This window comes from Staurois parvus, unplaced genomic scaffold (assembly GCF_062004578.1).
Source record: "Staurois parvus isolate SC_StPar_1 unplaced genomic scaffold, SC_StPar_1.0 ptg000013l, whole genome shotgun sequence".
Classification (NCBI taxonomy): domain Eukaryota; kingdom Metazoa; phylum Chordata; class Amphibia; order Anura; family Ranidae; genus Staurois; species Staurois parvus.
This window is the reverse complement of record NW_028317809.1, coordinates 16,968,430-16,984,668: the sequence shown is the minus strand read 5'-3', so window position 1 is coordinate 16,984,668 and position 16,239 is coordinate 16,968,430. Positions and strand designations below refer to the sequence as shown.

At 41.3% G+C, this 16,239-nt stretch overlaps 1 protein-coding gene across 1 annotated transcript in view; it reads right to left on the bottom strand.

Moving 5' to 3' along the window:
• FRAS1 (Fraser extracellular matrix complex subunit 1) overlaps positions 1-16,239 on the bottom strand; it is a 680,896-nt gene that overhangs the window by 86,059 nt on the left and 578,598 nt on the right. The window contains exon 48 of the mRNA XM_089676214.1: positions 11,716-11,840. Coding sequence (XP_089532340.1) covers positions 11,716-11,840 — 125 coding nt within the window. The remainder of the gene's footprint in view (positions 1-11,715; positions 11,841-16,239) is intronic.

The following is a 16,239-nucleotide window of genomic DNA, read 5'->3' as shown; positions in this document are numbered from 1 at the left end:
TTCTGTCCCAGAGAGAGAAGAAAGCAGATCCACAAAAGTAAAATCAGCACACACACACAGAACACTTTTTAGGACACATTTAACCCCCTGATCACCCCCCCCCCCCAGTTAACCCTTCACTGCCTTGTCACCAGTGTCATTCGTACAGTGTACAGATTTTTTTACTGATCACTGTTTTAGTGTCACCGGCAACTTCAGATAGCATTAGCGTCCCTCCCAGATAACATCAGATTGCCCGTCACAACATCAGTCATCAGTTAACCCCTTGATTGCCAGGAACACACTCACATACACAATAAACCTCCAACCAGTTGCTCTTTTCCCATGAGTCACATAGGTACCTATAAATTTTGTGGCCAAAATGTCCAATGAAAGGTACTCTAGTGAAGAGGCCTACATGTCAGGTGAGAGTGAAGGGGAAGGTAGATTTTAGAGGTTCAAAAATAAATTACTGTATCACCCAATATATGGCTTCCATCCAGTAGCCAAAAAACATGCAGACAAAAAGGGGGTTTGTGAAAAGAAATTCACAAAAAAGCGGCTACATTATGAACAGAATGCGATACTCAGAAAAATTTCCAAAAAATTATGCTTTATTTCACATTAATGATTGACATATGGGCAATCACCCTGGTTTACCATCACCTCAGTATGAGACAATACACACAGACCTAAAACCATTAAAATCACACCAAGACCGGTCTAGGTATATGTGCTACAAAGGCTATGACCACAATAGTCTAAAGCACTTGCAGCACTGGCACATAGGTAACACTTCCTAAAGAAGGTATATTCAAAAATTATACCATAGGTATGCAATATCACATGCTAAATATGTAAGCATATATCATTACCGTTGGGGTTACACCCCATGAAGGGGATTTTCCAAAAATTATACCAAGGGTATATCATATCACATGCATGCAAAACGACGGACACAGTAATCGTCTAAAGAGAGGCATAACCCTGAGCCTATGAAAGGCAATATGGGTAAAACATAATATATATGCAGTACAACCCTATACCGGCACACGTGGTTGGGGCCCATTAATCTGTAATAAACGTGAATAGTTGTGAGGATTCTTATAATTGAAAGAGTCCCTATTGTTGTCTTGATGGAAAAATGGATGCAAATAGCAGAAGTCTGCTTTAAATGGTTTCTTCACCACAGCATGTGGACTGCAAACCACTTTAGTGTTAGAAACAAGATAAGGCCCAGTAGATCTTCCGCCTGTTGCAATATATGTAGTATGCCTTGTTTCTATGTAAAGCACCATAATGTCCCCATCCTGTAATAAGACAAACGATATAAGGATAGTCACTGTAAGAGCTTTCACTCTATAGTAGATATATATTATCATATAGATCGCAAGGAGCCTTTTTCAAATGTCCTGTAACAGTCCACTCACCACCTGTGCAATGGATAGTAGAAAAAAGAAGAGAAATCCTTCATAGGTACTGCCGTGTTGATCCAGGGGACCACCGCTTACGTCAGCCGACATTTCGCGGGTTCCGACCTCTCTATGGCGCCTGTACAGCCTTTGCATGACTCATGGCATGTGAAAATGGCTACCTCCTTATAGGTCGGCGTGCGTATCACCAGTGCGCATGACCGGAAGTGACGTATCTGACATATGACGTCAACGCGTTTTGCCGATGGACGTATCTCACTCAGCTTCGTCAGGACCAGACGAAGCTGAGTGAGATACGCCCATCGGTGAACTGGCGAGCACCAGTGGCCTAGTACATGCTGGTCTTATACATACCAGCACTGCAGTATCACTTGGTGACGTGGTGAGTCCCATAAGTGCAGTACAAGCTGGTGCAGTGGCGAGCACAAGTAGTGTCCCGCAGTCACCAAGAATTTGCACAAAGGCTTGTAGAGCCCCTAGTGTCGTTCTGGGTGTGCTTGCAAATCCTGATTAACAGCCCACAAATTCTGCAGCACCCGTACTTCCCCCATTCACTGCCCAACCCGGGATTCAGATGGAAATAGCAAATTTAACTACTCCCCTTAATTTTTTGGAGCTGTTTTTCACGGAAGATCTGTATGCATTGATTGTGGATCAAAGCAATTTATATGCACAACAGTTTATCGCCGCCAACCCAAATTCAAACTTTGTCAGGCCATATGCATGGAAACCTATTACGGTTTCCGAATTGAAAGTTTTTTTGGGCCTAACCCTCAACATGGGCATTACTAAAAAAAATGAATTGCAGTTGTATTGGTCCACAGATCCGATTCATCAGATGCCCGTGTCCTCTGCTGCCATGGCCAGGCATATATAGGAGAATATAATGTGATGTATGCATTTCAATGACAATTCACTGTGTTGTCCTCGGGATGACCCTGAATTTGACCAGCTCCACAAAATTTGGCTCCTCTTAAATCATCTTAACCAAAAATTTGTAGATGTCTATACTCCCCAGCAGGGCCATTGATAAGGGGGTACGACCGGACCTCTTGTAGGGGGCCCGGCCACCATCACAGAACAGGGGGGCCCGGACAGCAGCTTCAGTCTTCATGTAGGATCATGTATTAGGATCATGTTTACAGTCAGTGCATACATACAGTTCCCCTGTGTACATGGCTCCTGGGTGGTGGTAACATTATTCCCGGGCTGTGGGGGGCCCCATCAGTTCATCCAGAGGGCCAGGAGACAAAGGGGACTTTTTTTTCTATTGTGGGCACCTGCGGACTTGCACTATCCTGGGCTGGTCCACATTTGAGGAGATGAAGTCCCGGCTCTCTCAGTCCCTGCTGCTGGCTGGCGGAGTAATTCAGCTTGCCTAAGTTGCCCTGCACACTGCCTGCCTCCTTCAGCAAGTAAGTGCTGAGGAAATCAGGCAGAAAAAGAGAGCTGGCAGCTGGCTGCAACTGGAAGGGACCTGTGCAGGCAGCAGAGTCCATGTGTTATGTCCCTCTACTCAGCTCAGCAGCCAGCCCAGCACTGTAAAGACAGGGATCCCAGCAGCAGCAGAAGTCACAGGAAAGGTACAGTAATGAAATGACAGCACATACACACCTTTCCCCATGCCCTGCCTGTTGCTACGTGCAATTATACAGCAGGGAGCAGCCAAATGTGATAATTATTATCATTATGATGATAGTCACACAGTACAGGTGCTTTGAGGAGCAGCACCTGCATTGTGTGATGATCATGATAATCATGATGATTATTGAGCCTTGGTTCACACCAGTACGATTTGCGACTTGACAGTTCCAAATCGCATGACAAGTGACACCACATTGCTGGCAATGGAACCGTTCAAATTGCTGCGACTCATGTCACAGCGACTTTCAAAAAGGTTCCTACAATAATTTTTTCCCATTTCATTGCAACTTGTATTGACTTTTGTTAAATGGAGTCGCAAGCCGCAGTAAAATCGTAGTTACAAATCTCTCTGATCTGCTGCTTTGAAATTGCGCTGAGGTAGCGCAGTTTCAAAGCTGCATTGGTGTGAGCCAGGGCTGAAGGAAGGACAGTCAGATGCATCCCTAAGCCAGCCACAGATGTTGATGGGGGAATTGAGCGATTTTCTTTCCGGCAACCCATGGTTGTAGGAAAGAACATGACATCATGTATGGCCTGCCTAAAACAGGCTGGGGGAAAAAAACTATCCCATAAAGACTAAGCTGCATTTTTTTTTAGGTGGGTAGGCAGGGTCAGGGGGGTGGGGTCAGGGGCAGGGTTTTGGGGGCCCCTGTCAGGTAGGCTGTACAGGGCCCCATGATTTCTAACAGCAGACCTGCTTCCTAGCAAAACATGTGTTGAGAGTCCCTCAATTTTTCTGGCAGCCTTGCATTCAAACAATTTCTCCCCAGCAAGCGTGCCAGATATGGGGTCAAGATGTATAAGATCTGTGAGAGCGCAACACGCTATACATATAAGTTTTGGATTTAAGAGGGAAAAGCTAGTCACGTGGAGCCCCCCGGTTGCCCAGACTACATGGGGAGCAGTGGCAAGATAGTTTGGGACTTGATGTAACTTTTTCCATACTGGGTACCACTTATACTTGGAAAATGTTTATTCAAGCTTGCCACTGTTTAGACATTTGTACAATCTTGGAATTGGCGCATGTGGCACCCTGCGACATAATCGCCGTGGCTTCCCCCAACGCCTTGTAAATACCCGTCTTAGAAAGGGGGAAAAAGCCTGCTTGAGAAATGATGAATTGTTCACAGTGAAGTGGAAGGACAAACGGGATGTTTTCCTTCTGTCTTCCATTCATGCAGACACGACCATCCATATTGCCACGGCAGCTGGTGTTGTTGAGAAGCCCCTCTGTGTCCACTACTAAAATTTTAACATGGGAGGGGTGGACTTCAATGACCAGATGATGAAGCCATACTTAGTTTCCCACTGATGTGTGGCATAAACTTCTAATGCTGAGCATAAAATTCCCCCACCCCCCAAAACGACCCCTTTTTGGAAAGTAGACACCCCAAACTATTTGCTGAGAGGTATGCTGAGTCAATAGAAGAATTTATTTTTTTACCACAAGTTTTTGGAAAATGACAAAAAAATAATATTTTTTTTTTTTTACACAAAATTGTCACTTAAATGATTTATTGCTCACACATGCCAAGGGTATATGTGGATTTACTCCCCGAAATACATTCTGCTACTTCTCGAGTATGAGGATACCACATGTGAGAGACCTTTTGGCAATCTAGCCACGTACAGGACCCCAAAAGCCAATAAGCACATTCAGGCTTTTAAAGGGCTTTATTTCCTCATTACACTTCCTGACTACCTATTACAGTTTCGGAGGCCTTGAAATAACTGAATAGTACGATCCCTCCCCCCCAAATGAACCCTTTTTAGAAAGTAAACACCCCAAGGAATTTGAAGAAGCATTGTGAGTATTTTGCAGATCTTGTTTGTTGCCACAAGTTTTTGGAAAATGAAGAAAGAAAACAAAAACATATTTTTTCTTTTTTTATATTTCAAAACCTTGTGAGAAAAAAATTGATCTGCAAAATACTCACCATGCCTCTTTTTAAATTCCTTGCGGTGTCTACTTTCCAAAAAAGGGTCATTTGGGGAGGGTTTTGTGCTATCCTGGCATTTCAGGGTCTGTGATAGGTAGTGAGGAAGTGAAATAAAGAAGTTACGCACCTTCAGTCTTTCAAAGTGGTCATTGAATTTCGGGCTCCTGTATGTGGCTAGTCTCCCAAAAAGTCTCATACCTGTGGTATCCCCATACTCGGTAGAAGTAGCAGAATGCATTTTTGGGTGTAATTCCACATATACCCATGGCATGTGTGAGCAATATATCATTTAAGTGACAACTTTGTGTAAACAAAAAAAAAAAATGATTTTGGTCATTTTCCAAAAACTTGTGGAAAAAAAATAAATCTTCCATGGACTCAACATACCTCTCAGGAGATAGCTTAGGGTGTCTACTTTCTGAAGAGGGATAATTTGGGGGTGTTTGTACTGTCCTGGTATTTTTAACACCTCAAGAAATGTGATAGGCGGTCAGAAAGTAAAAATTGTGTAAATTCCAGTATCTATACCATAGTTTGTAAATGCTAAAACTTTCACACAAACCAATTAATATGCAGTTATTGGAATTTTTAGGCAAAATACATTTTGGCCTATATTATGACGAAATTTGAGTTTTTTGGATATTTTTTATGACAGAAATGAGAAAATATAATTTTTGTTTCAAAATGTTTGGTCTTTTCTTGTTTTTACTGAAAAAAAAAAAACAACAACCCAGAGGTGATCAAATACCACCAAAAGAAAGCTCTATCTGTGTGAAAAAAGGACATAAATTTTATATTTGTACAGTATTGCATATAGCAAAAAATGACGTAAATTCCAATATCTATACCACCATTTGCAGATGCTATAACTTTCAAACAAACCAATTAATATACACCAATTGGATTTTTTTTTTACCAAAGACATATAGCAAAATACATTTAGGCCAACATTTATGATGAAATTTGAGTTTATTGGATATTTTTATGACAGAAATTATACAGTATCATTTTCTTTAAAATTTTCGGTCTTTTTTGTTTATAGCGCAGAAAAAAAAAACAGAGGTGATCAAATACCACCAAGAGAAAACTCTATTTGTGTGAAAAAGGATATACCGTATTTTTCGCTCCATAAGGGGGGAAAATGTCAGTGCGTCTTATGGAGCGAATATGGAGCGGCCGGTCCGGTATTTCCGCCGACACCACCGTGTCAGAATACTGGGCCGGCCGATCAGCTCTTCTCTCCTGCAGGACCTTACCTGTTCCTCTGTCCAGCGCTGTAGTCTTCCCGTGCCGGCTTCTGTGACAGCCGGATGCCCACTGCACATGCGCGAGAAGCGCTGCACTTTGTGATTGGTCCGGCGACTTCTGGGACACATGACAGGTCCCAGAAGGTGCTGGGCCATTCACAAAACGCAGCGCTTCTCGCGCATGCGCAGTGAGCACCCAGCTGTCACAGAATCCGGCGCGGGAAGAAGCCAGCGTGCCCACACTAAAGAAAGGACAACTTCAGGTACCCGCTCCCCCTCCCTCCCCAAAGGTCCGCAGTCTCTTGTCCATCCCCTGTACTGTCTGCAGTCTCTGGTCATCTCCTGTACTGTCTGCAGTCTCTGGTCATCCCCTGTACTGTCTGCAGTCTCTGGTCATCCGTACTATGTCCGCAGTCCCTGGCATTTTCCCTGTACTATGTCCGCAGTCCCTGGTCATCTGTACTATGTCCACAGTCTCTGGTCATTCCCTGTACTATGTCCGCAGACTCTGGTCATTCCCTGTACCGTGTCCGCAGTCTCTGGTCATCTCCTGTACTGTGTCCGCAATCTCTGGTCATTCCCTGTACTGTGTCCGCAGTCTCTGGTCATTCCCTGTACTGTGTCCGCAGTCTCTGGACATCTCCTGTACTATGTCCGCAGTCTCTGATCATCTCCTGTACTGTGTCCGCAGTCTCTGGTCATCTCCTGTACTGTGTCCGCAGTCTCTGGTCATCTCCTGCACTGTGTCCGCAGTCTCTGGTCATTCCCTGTACTATGTCCGCAGTCTCTGGTCATCTCCTGTACTGTGTCCGCAGTCTCTGGTCATCTCCTGTACTGTGTCTGCAGTCCATTGGTTCAGAATATTTTTTTTTCTTTTTTTTCACCTCTAAAACCTAGGTGCGTCTTATGGAGTGAAAAATACGGTACATTTCATTTATGTACAGTATTGCATGACCGTACAATTGTCAATTAAACTAGCACAGTGCTGTATAGCTATAACGTTCACACAAAGCAATCAATATTATACACTTATTGGGATTTTTTACCAAAGATATGTATCAGAATACATTTTTGCCTAACTTTATGACGAACTTTGAGTTAACTATATATTTTTTATAGCTGAAAGTAAAAAATATTGTTTTTTTTTCAAAATTTTTGGCACAGCTGTACTGTGCTCGTTTCACACTCTTCAGGCCTGCCCTTATTTCACGCAGGTTGCTGTAGTGAACGGGTGGACAGAACCACCATGCAATCCGGAGGAAATACAATTCTTCACCAGAACAGCTTGGTAGTCTTGTCCTTTATTCACATAAAGCAACAGGCATCACAGGACTTTGCACTTATGAATAAAGGACACGATTATAATAATAAAATGATGTTCTGGTAAACATTAGTATTTCCTGAAAATTAGCAACAAACTTATGAACATCAATTGCTGATCAGGCTGCCCAACAACAAAGCATATCCAACATTTTTTGTGTAATTGTAGCCATACACGTGAAATCCTGGAAAGCCAATTGAGAAAGTTCAGCAAAGGCAGGTGACAAATTTACCACTGTGGATGAGGCAGACAGAATTAAGAAATGGTCAGGGGGGATTTATGAATCAAACTGTAATCTTACAAACATATGTCACACAATGAGTGTTATTTACTAAAACTGAAGAGTGGAAAATCTGGTGCAACTCTGCACATAAACCAGCTTCCAGGTTTTATTGCCAAAGCTTAATTGAGCAAGCTGACATTAGAAGCTGATTGGCTAGCATGCACAGCTTCACCAGCTTCTGAGTGCACCAGTTTTAGTAATCAACCCCAATCTTTTTACCTGCTCTTGTTTCATATTGGTATGTTCAAAAGAATTTATTAATCCCCCTCCAAAGTGTAAAAATGCCTACAACATTCCCAATTTTTAGACATTGAGACCTGTACAGAACACTAAATTTAAGAACATTATCTTCATTTTATCCTCTGTCTCAGATGCCGTTTAGACTAAAGAAAGCTTAAAAGTGACAGTGGTAATATTTAATATATTTTCTGCATTGGATCCTAGCTGTTTCATGAATTGGCTACTCCCTGTTAACACCTTTGTTTAAATACACACATTTCTGAGAGTCTTTCCAGGTAAAATAATGTGTTTTTATTTTTTCTTCTTCTTGAGATTCTATAAAGCATTGCACCAGCGATATGCAGTTCGCAGGTGCAGTGCCAGGCTCTTGAAGACTGTCAGTACACTGGCTGCCCGTACCTTTCATTCTGGCAGGGAGTTACTGGTGTCCAGGTAGCTCAATGGACTTTGAGAGTGCTCACCAACCCCCTGACACTGACAACTTCAAGCCACAATGACTCTGTGAATTAATGAATTGGCTGTGTGTGCAGAGTCCTGCACAGCTGCACTGTTTTTAAATTGTATTAGCGAGTGAGAAGGTTCCTTTCCCGCTGTTACAAGGGGGGGGGAGGATCGGGGGGTGAGGTGCTGGGTGCTCAAACATGTTGAGCTCAATATAAGAATACCATGTAACGTTGAGAAAGCTGAACTTATCCTTTAATGTGTTATTAAACCCTTGACCCTGCATTCACTATATCTGGTCTCCCACAGTACACAGTACACAGGGGAATGCAATTATTTTATTAACTATAAACTGCTAAATACCTTTTATCATTCTTCATTCTGCTCTGACTGTCCTATGAGGCTGCATAACCCCTGACCCTCTGTCTGGACTTTGCTGATTGGCCCTATGCTGATCACATGCACCCCCCCCCCCCCAAAAAAAAAACCTCTTTAGCCATACACTAAACTGAGCATGTGCAGAGTGACTTCTAGATACCACAGATACCGCCCAAATCGCCCACTCCGCTCCTCCCATGATATCCTCCTCTCTAGCTCCCTCATCACCTCCTCCCACGCTCACCTCCAGGACTTCTCCAGAGCCTCTCCCATCCTCTGGAACTCCCTACCACAGCATGTCCGGTCAGCCTCCATCCTGGCTGCCTTTAGGCGATCTTTGAAAATGTACTTCTTTAGGGAAGCTTACCCTACCTCCATCTAAGAACGGTACTTGAATCACCTCCGCCAGATCATCCCCCACAGCTATCACCTTTTGTATCACCTCCCCCTTCCTTTAGATTGTAAGCTCCACGAGCAGGGCCCTCCTGTTCCTTCTGTACTGAAAGTATTGTAATTGTACTATCTCCCTTATGTTGTAAAGCGCTGCGCAAACTGTTGGCGCTATATAAACCCTGTATAATAATAATAATAGAGCCCTGTACTATCAGCAGATAGATTGGGGACAGTAGAAGGAGAGGATCAGAGAAGACCGGATCAAACAACCCTTTTACACAAATATAGAGCATTAACCCCTTAGGATCCACAGTGAGTATACCAAGCATGCTTTACTGCATACACGGACCGATTTTACTGTTGTGGGTTTAGTAACACTTTAAGACTACCGTTACAATACAGGGTTGAAGGGGTTGCATACTTCTTTCCAGTTTATCAAAACATATTGAAACTATGGGATCAGCATGGCAGCCTGGTTTTAAAGAGAGTGATCAGCATTGGAAGACTACATATTCTTGTTGACACAGATATCCTTTGAAAGTTCATGCTGGCTCCTAAATTGCCATGCCTAGCTCATGAATTCTGCTTTATTTGTCTGACCCTGCTATACTTTTTATTATTCCGAAATATTCAAAACATCTTTTTATAAAAATGTAATCTGGTTTATAAACCCTGTTATACTTGCAGGGCAAAGTAACTGGATTTACTTTGATAACTTTCCCACCAGAATCACATATGGCTGTGGGAGTAACGGGGAGGAATATCTGGTACCTAACTTTACAAAGAAGTACATACAATACATCCAGAAAGTATTCACAGCGCTTAACTTTTGCCACATTTTATGTTACAGCCTTAGTCCAAACTGGGTTAAATTCATTTTGTTCCTCAACATTCTACAAACAATACCCCATAATGAAAACGTGAAACAAGTTCATTTGAAATCTTTGCAATTTACTAAAAATAAAACAAATAAAAAAACCTCATGTACATAAGTATTCACAGCCTTTGTTCAATACTTTGTTGAAGCACTTTTAGCACCAATTACAGCCAGAGAGTCCCTCAGGTGTCTTTTTGCAAACTCCAGGTGAGCTGCCATTTGCCTTTTACTGAGGAGTGGCTTCCGTCTGGCCACTCTACCATACAGGCCTGATTGGTGGAGTGCTGCGGAGATGGTTGTTCTTCTGGAAGGTTCTCCTCTCTCCACAGAGTAATGCTGGAGCTCTTTCAGAGTGACCATTGGGTACTTGGTTACCTCCCTGACTAAGGCCCTTCTCCCTCGATTGCTCATTTTGGCCAGGTGGCCCGCTCTAGGAAGATTCCTGGTGGTTCAAAACTTCTTCCATTTACGGATGATGGAGGCCACTGTGCTCATTCGGACCTTCAATGCTGCAGAAATTTTTCTATACCCTTCTCCAGATCTGTGCCTTGATACAATTCTGTCTCGGAGGTCTACGGACAATTCCTTGGACTTCGTGGTTTGGTTTGTGCTCTGAAATGCACTAACTGTGGGACCTTATATAGCAGGTTTATGCCTTTCCTAATCATGTCCAATCAAATGAATTTCTCACAGGTGGACTCCAATCAAGTTGTGGAAACATCTCAAGGATGATCAGTGGGAACAGGATGCACCAGAGCTCAATTTTGAGTGTCATGGCAAAGGCCGTGAATACTTATGCACTTTTTCGGTTTTTATTCTAATAAATTGCAAAGATTTCAAAATTACCTTCTTTCACGTTGTCAGTATGGGGTATTGTTTGTAGAATGTTGAGGAAAAAAATGAATTTAATCCATTTTGGAATAAGGCTGTAACATAACAAAATGTGGCAAAAGTTAAGTGCTGTGAATACTTTCTGGATGCACTGTAGGTTACTACTATCCTTCACTTCCACATTACCGTACTTATGCTTGCAAATGCATGCTTAGGCATAAAGTAATTCACAAGGGGCTGTGGGAGAGTCCTCAGTTCACACAGGGCTTCCTTTCTTCACTCACAGTGACTGAATGAAGCATTTGGGAAGTGAAGGAAAGGCAACTAATGAACCACCATTAAAATGAGAAAAAAAATAAACTGTATGTATAAAGTCTATTTAAACTGTACCAGTACCTGGACAAATAACATCTTATAAAGCCAGGAAGATTATAGGCTGTTTTAAGTATACCTTTTAATATTCATGAATAGCAGCATAATAATTTACAAGGCAGATAGCTTATAAATAAAATTGAATGTGTTTAGCTGAGTCCACATAATGTGTGTAGACATAAATACTAAAAAAAAAAAAAAACTAGAAAAAGTGAGACTGTGTAGTACATGTATGCGCCTAGGGAAATCTGCCTCAAAATACGTTTTTAGACTATATTCACATATTCTGTATGATATCACAAACACAAAACCAAGAAATACAAAACTTGCTTCTACCTCATTGACTCCATCTGAGACAGTGAATGTGAAGTCATCTGCATGTTTCTCCTCTGTGCTAGTGTGAATGTACTGGATGCTTCGTGATTCTATGTCCGCCTGGCTAAAGCTGCTAATTTTTATACCTGGAAAAAGAGAAGCAATGGAATGTTACTGTTTCATATTTACGTGCAAAAGTCATATCTACAAACAGATACAAAGAAATACTAGTCAGGTTTTCGCATTACCTTGTTCTCCTGTTTTTATCTGAAATTGCCATTCCTGGCACATACTGTTGTGTTCAAAATAATAGCAGTGTGTTGAAAAAAGTGAATAAAGCTCAAAATCCTTCTAATAGCTTTTATTTCCATACACACAAATGCATTGGGAACACTATACATTCTATTCCAAATCAAAACATGAAGAAAAATACAGTGGGGATCGAAAATTTGTATTAATGTGCATAAAGAAGCCAAGGAAAGATGGAAAAATCTCCAAAAGGCATCAAATTACAGATTAGACATTCTTATAATATGTCAACAAAAGTTAGATTTTATTTCCATCATTTACACTTTCAAAATAACAGAAAACAAAAAAATGGCGTCTGCAAAAGTTTGGGCACCCTGCAGAATTTATAGCATGCACTGCCCCCTTTGCCAAGCTGAGACCTGCCAGTGTCATGGATTGTTCTCAATCATCGTCTGGGAAGACCAGGTGATGTCAATCTCAAAGGTTTTAAATGCCCAGACTCATCTGACCTTGCCCCAACAATCAGCACCATGGGTTCTTCTAAGCAGTTGTCTAGAAAACTGAAACTGAAAATAGTTGACGCTCACAAAGCTGGAGAAGGCTATAAGAAGATAGCAAAGCGTTTTCAGATGTCAATATCCTCTGTTCGGAATGTAATTAAGAAATGGCAGTCATCAGGAACAGTGGAAGTTAAAGCAAGATCTGGAAGACCAAGAAAAATATCAGACAGAACAGCTCGCAGGATTGTGAGAAAAAAAATTCAAAACCCACGTTTGACTGCACGATCCTTCCAGAAAGATCTGGCAGACACTGGAGTTGCAGTACACTATTCCATTATAAAGAGATACTTGTACAAATATGGTCTTCATGGAAGAGTCATCAGAAGAAAACCTCTTCTACGTCCTCACCACAAAAATCATCGTTTGAACTTTGCAAATGAACATATAGACAAGCCTGATGCATTTTGGAAACAAGTTCTGTGGACCGATGAGGTTAAAATTGAACTTTTTGGCCAGAATGAGCAAAGGTACGTTTGGAGAAGAAGGGGCACAGAATTGAATGAAAAGAACCTCTGTCCAACTGTTAAGCATGGGGTTGGATCAATCATGCTTTGGGGTTGTGTTGCAGCCAGTGGCACAGGGAACATCTCACGAGTAGAAGGAAAAATGGATTCAATAAAATTTCAGCAAAATTTGGATGGTAACTTGATGCCATTTGTGAAAAAGCTGAAGTTAAAGAGAGGATGGCTTCTACAAATGGATAATGATCCTAAACACACCTCGAAATCCACGGGGGATTACATCAAGAGGCGTAAACTGAAGGTTTTACCATGGCCTTCACAATCTCCTGACCTCAACATAATTGAAAATCTATGGATAGACCTTAAAAGAGCAGTGCGTGACAGACAGCCCATAAATCTCAAAGAACTGGAAGACTTTTGTAAGGAAGAATGGGCAAAGATACCTCAAACAAGAATTGAAAGACTCTTGGCTGGCTACAAAAAGCGTTTACAAGCTGTGATAGTTGCCAAAGGGGGCAGTACAAGATATTAACTCTGCAGGGTGCCCAAACTTTTGCAGACGCCATTATTTGTGTTTTCTGTTATTTTGAAAGTGTAAATGATGGAAATAAAATCTAACTTTTGTTGACATATTATAAGAATGTCTAATCTGTAATTTGATGCCTTTTGGAGATTTTTCCATCTTTCCTTGGCTTCTTTATGCACATTAATACAAATTTTTAGCTGGGGTGCCCAAACTTTCGATCCCCACTGTATATCAAATTTGTGTTGTTCCTCTAAAAAAAATTGAAGAAAAGTGAATATTAGACTTCAAAAAATAGCAGTGTTTGTATTCTTCTTTACAAACTCATACATTCACTATATAAACTGAAAAATGTTTGAAGATTTTGCTTTCCTTTGAATCACTTAATTAATATTTAGTTGTATAAGCACTGTTTCTGAGAATTGCTGTACATCTGTGTTGCATGGAGTCAACCAACTTCTGAACCTGTGAACAGGTATTCCAGCCCAGGATGATTGGACTACATTCCACAGTTCTTCTCTATTTCTTGGTTTTGCCTCAGAAACTGCATTTTTGATGTCACCCCACAATTTTTCTATTGGATTAAGATCCGGGGATTGGCTGGCCACTCCATAACGTCAATCTTGTTGGTCTGGAACCAAGATGTTGCACGTTTACTGGTGTGTTTGGGGTCGTTGTCTTGTTGGAACACCCATTTCAAGGGCATTTCCTCTTCAGCATAAGGCAGCATGACCTCTTCAAGTATTCTGATGTATTCAAACTGATCCATGATCCTTGGTATGTGATAAATAGGCCCAACACCGTAGTATGAGAAACATCCCCATATCATAATGCTTGCGCAACCATGCTTCACTGTCTTCACAGTGTACTGTGGCTTGAATTTAGTGTTTGGGGGTCGTCTGACAAACTGTCTCCAGCCACTAGACCCAAAAAAAACAATCTTACTTTCATCAGTCCACAAAATGTTGCGCCATTTCTCTTCAGGCCAGTCAATGTGCTCTTTGGCAAATTATAACCTCTTCAGCACATGTCTTTTTTTCAACAGTGGGACTTTGCGGGGCTTCTTGCAGATAGCTTGGCTTCACATAGGCATCTTCTAATTGTAACAGTACTCACAGGTAACTTTAGACCTTCTTTGATCTTCCTGGAGCTGAGTCCTTGCCATTTTGGATATTCTTTTATCCATTCGAAAGGTAGTTTTTCGCTTTCTTACACGTCTTTCAGGTTTTGGTTGCCATTTTAAAGCATTTGCGTTCATTTAGCTGAGCAGCCTATCATTTTCTGCACTTCTTTATATGTTTCCCCCTATCCAATCAACTTTTTAATCAAGGTATGCTGTTCTTCTGAACAATGTCTGGAACGACCCATTTTCCTCAGAATTTCAGAGAGAAAAGCACTGTAACCAGCATGTACAACATTTGCTGCCTTCCTTCCTTAAATAAGGGCAATAATTGCCACCTGGTTTTCAAAGAATGAATGACCTCACTAATAGAACTCCACACTGCTATTATTTTGAACATGCCCCTTTCAATTAGTGATTCAATTACACAGAATCAGTAGCATGCATGTCATGACTGTTGGATCTGTTGGATTTCTATTACTCTACTAAACCTGCTAGTAAATTATTTGCCATGTAGAAATATCATTTCTACCAAAAACAGTGATTGATCAGATTAGTGATGTCTGACTGCTATTATTTTGAACACAACTGTAACTAAATAATTGTAGGACATGTGTTTTTTTTGTCATAGACAGTGCTGAATGTCCTTTTTTTGTCCTGTACTTTTATGGAAAAAATATAGAAATTAGAATCAGCCCTTTGCATATCAGGAAATTAGACCTTAGATGCATTGACCCAGCCTAGACATTGGATGTAGAGCCATAGTGTGAAGTAGCTGCATCTTATTTAACTTGGTACTCAGGGGGGCCATTATACTCTATGGCTGGGCCCAAAATGTGAAGCATTACAGAGAAGTGATAACTCAACACTGGGTAACTGATGGAGAGGCTAGGGCAGTGCAAATCACTGATGACATGCATTTAAGGTACATGAGGAAAAGCAAACAGATGTGCCAACCAGGGAAAGAGGGAGGCTCAATGCTCGTTTTTTTATCTTCCCAGCAAGTTGGGCAAAATGAAATAAAATTACAAAAACGCAAAATGCATCAAAAAATGTGTCAAAACGGACGTACAAAAATGCAAAACGCACTGCAAATCAGACAAAACGCAAACTGCATTGGTGTAAACCAGGCCTGAACTGCATTGAAAAAGGCAGGATAAACACATGAAAAACACACACATGCTGCAATTTTTATGCATTTGTTTAATCACATGACCTATGAAAAACGCAGCCTAAACATGGTAATATTGCGGGTAAAATCATGGCAAAATTGCAGGTAAAACCATAGCAAAAACGGGGGTAAAATCGTGACAAAATTCTGGGTAAAATTACTGCAATTACTAAATTCATGGCAAGATCATGGGCAAAATTCCGGGTAAAATCGCAGCAAAATTCCGGGTACAATTGTAGCATAATTGCTTGTAAAATTGCAGCAAAATCACACGTAAAATCAAAGCAAAATTCTGGGTAAAATAGCAGCAAAATCACAGGTAAAATAGTGGCAAAATTCAGCGTAAAAGTGTCGTAAAATTCCAGGTAGAATCGCAGCACAATTACGGGTGAAATCTTGGCAAAATTATGAGTAAAATTGTGGCAAAATCGCAGGTAAAATTGAAGCAAAATTCTGGTTAA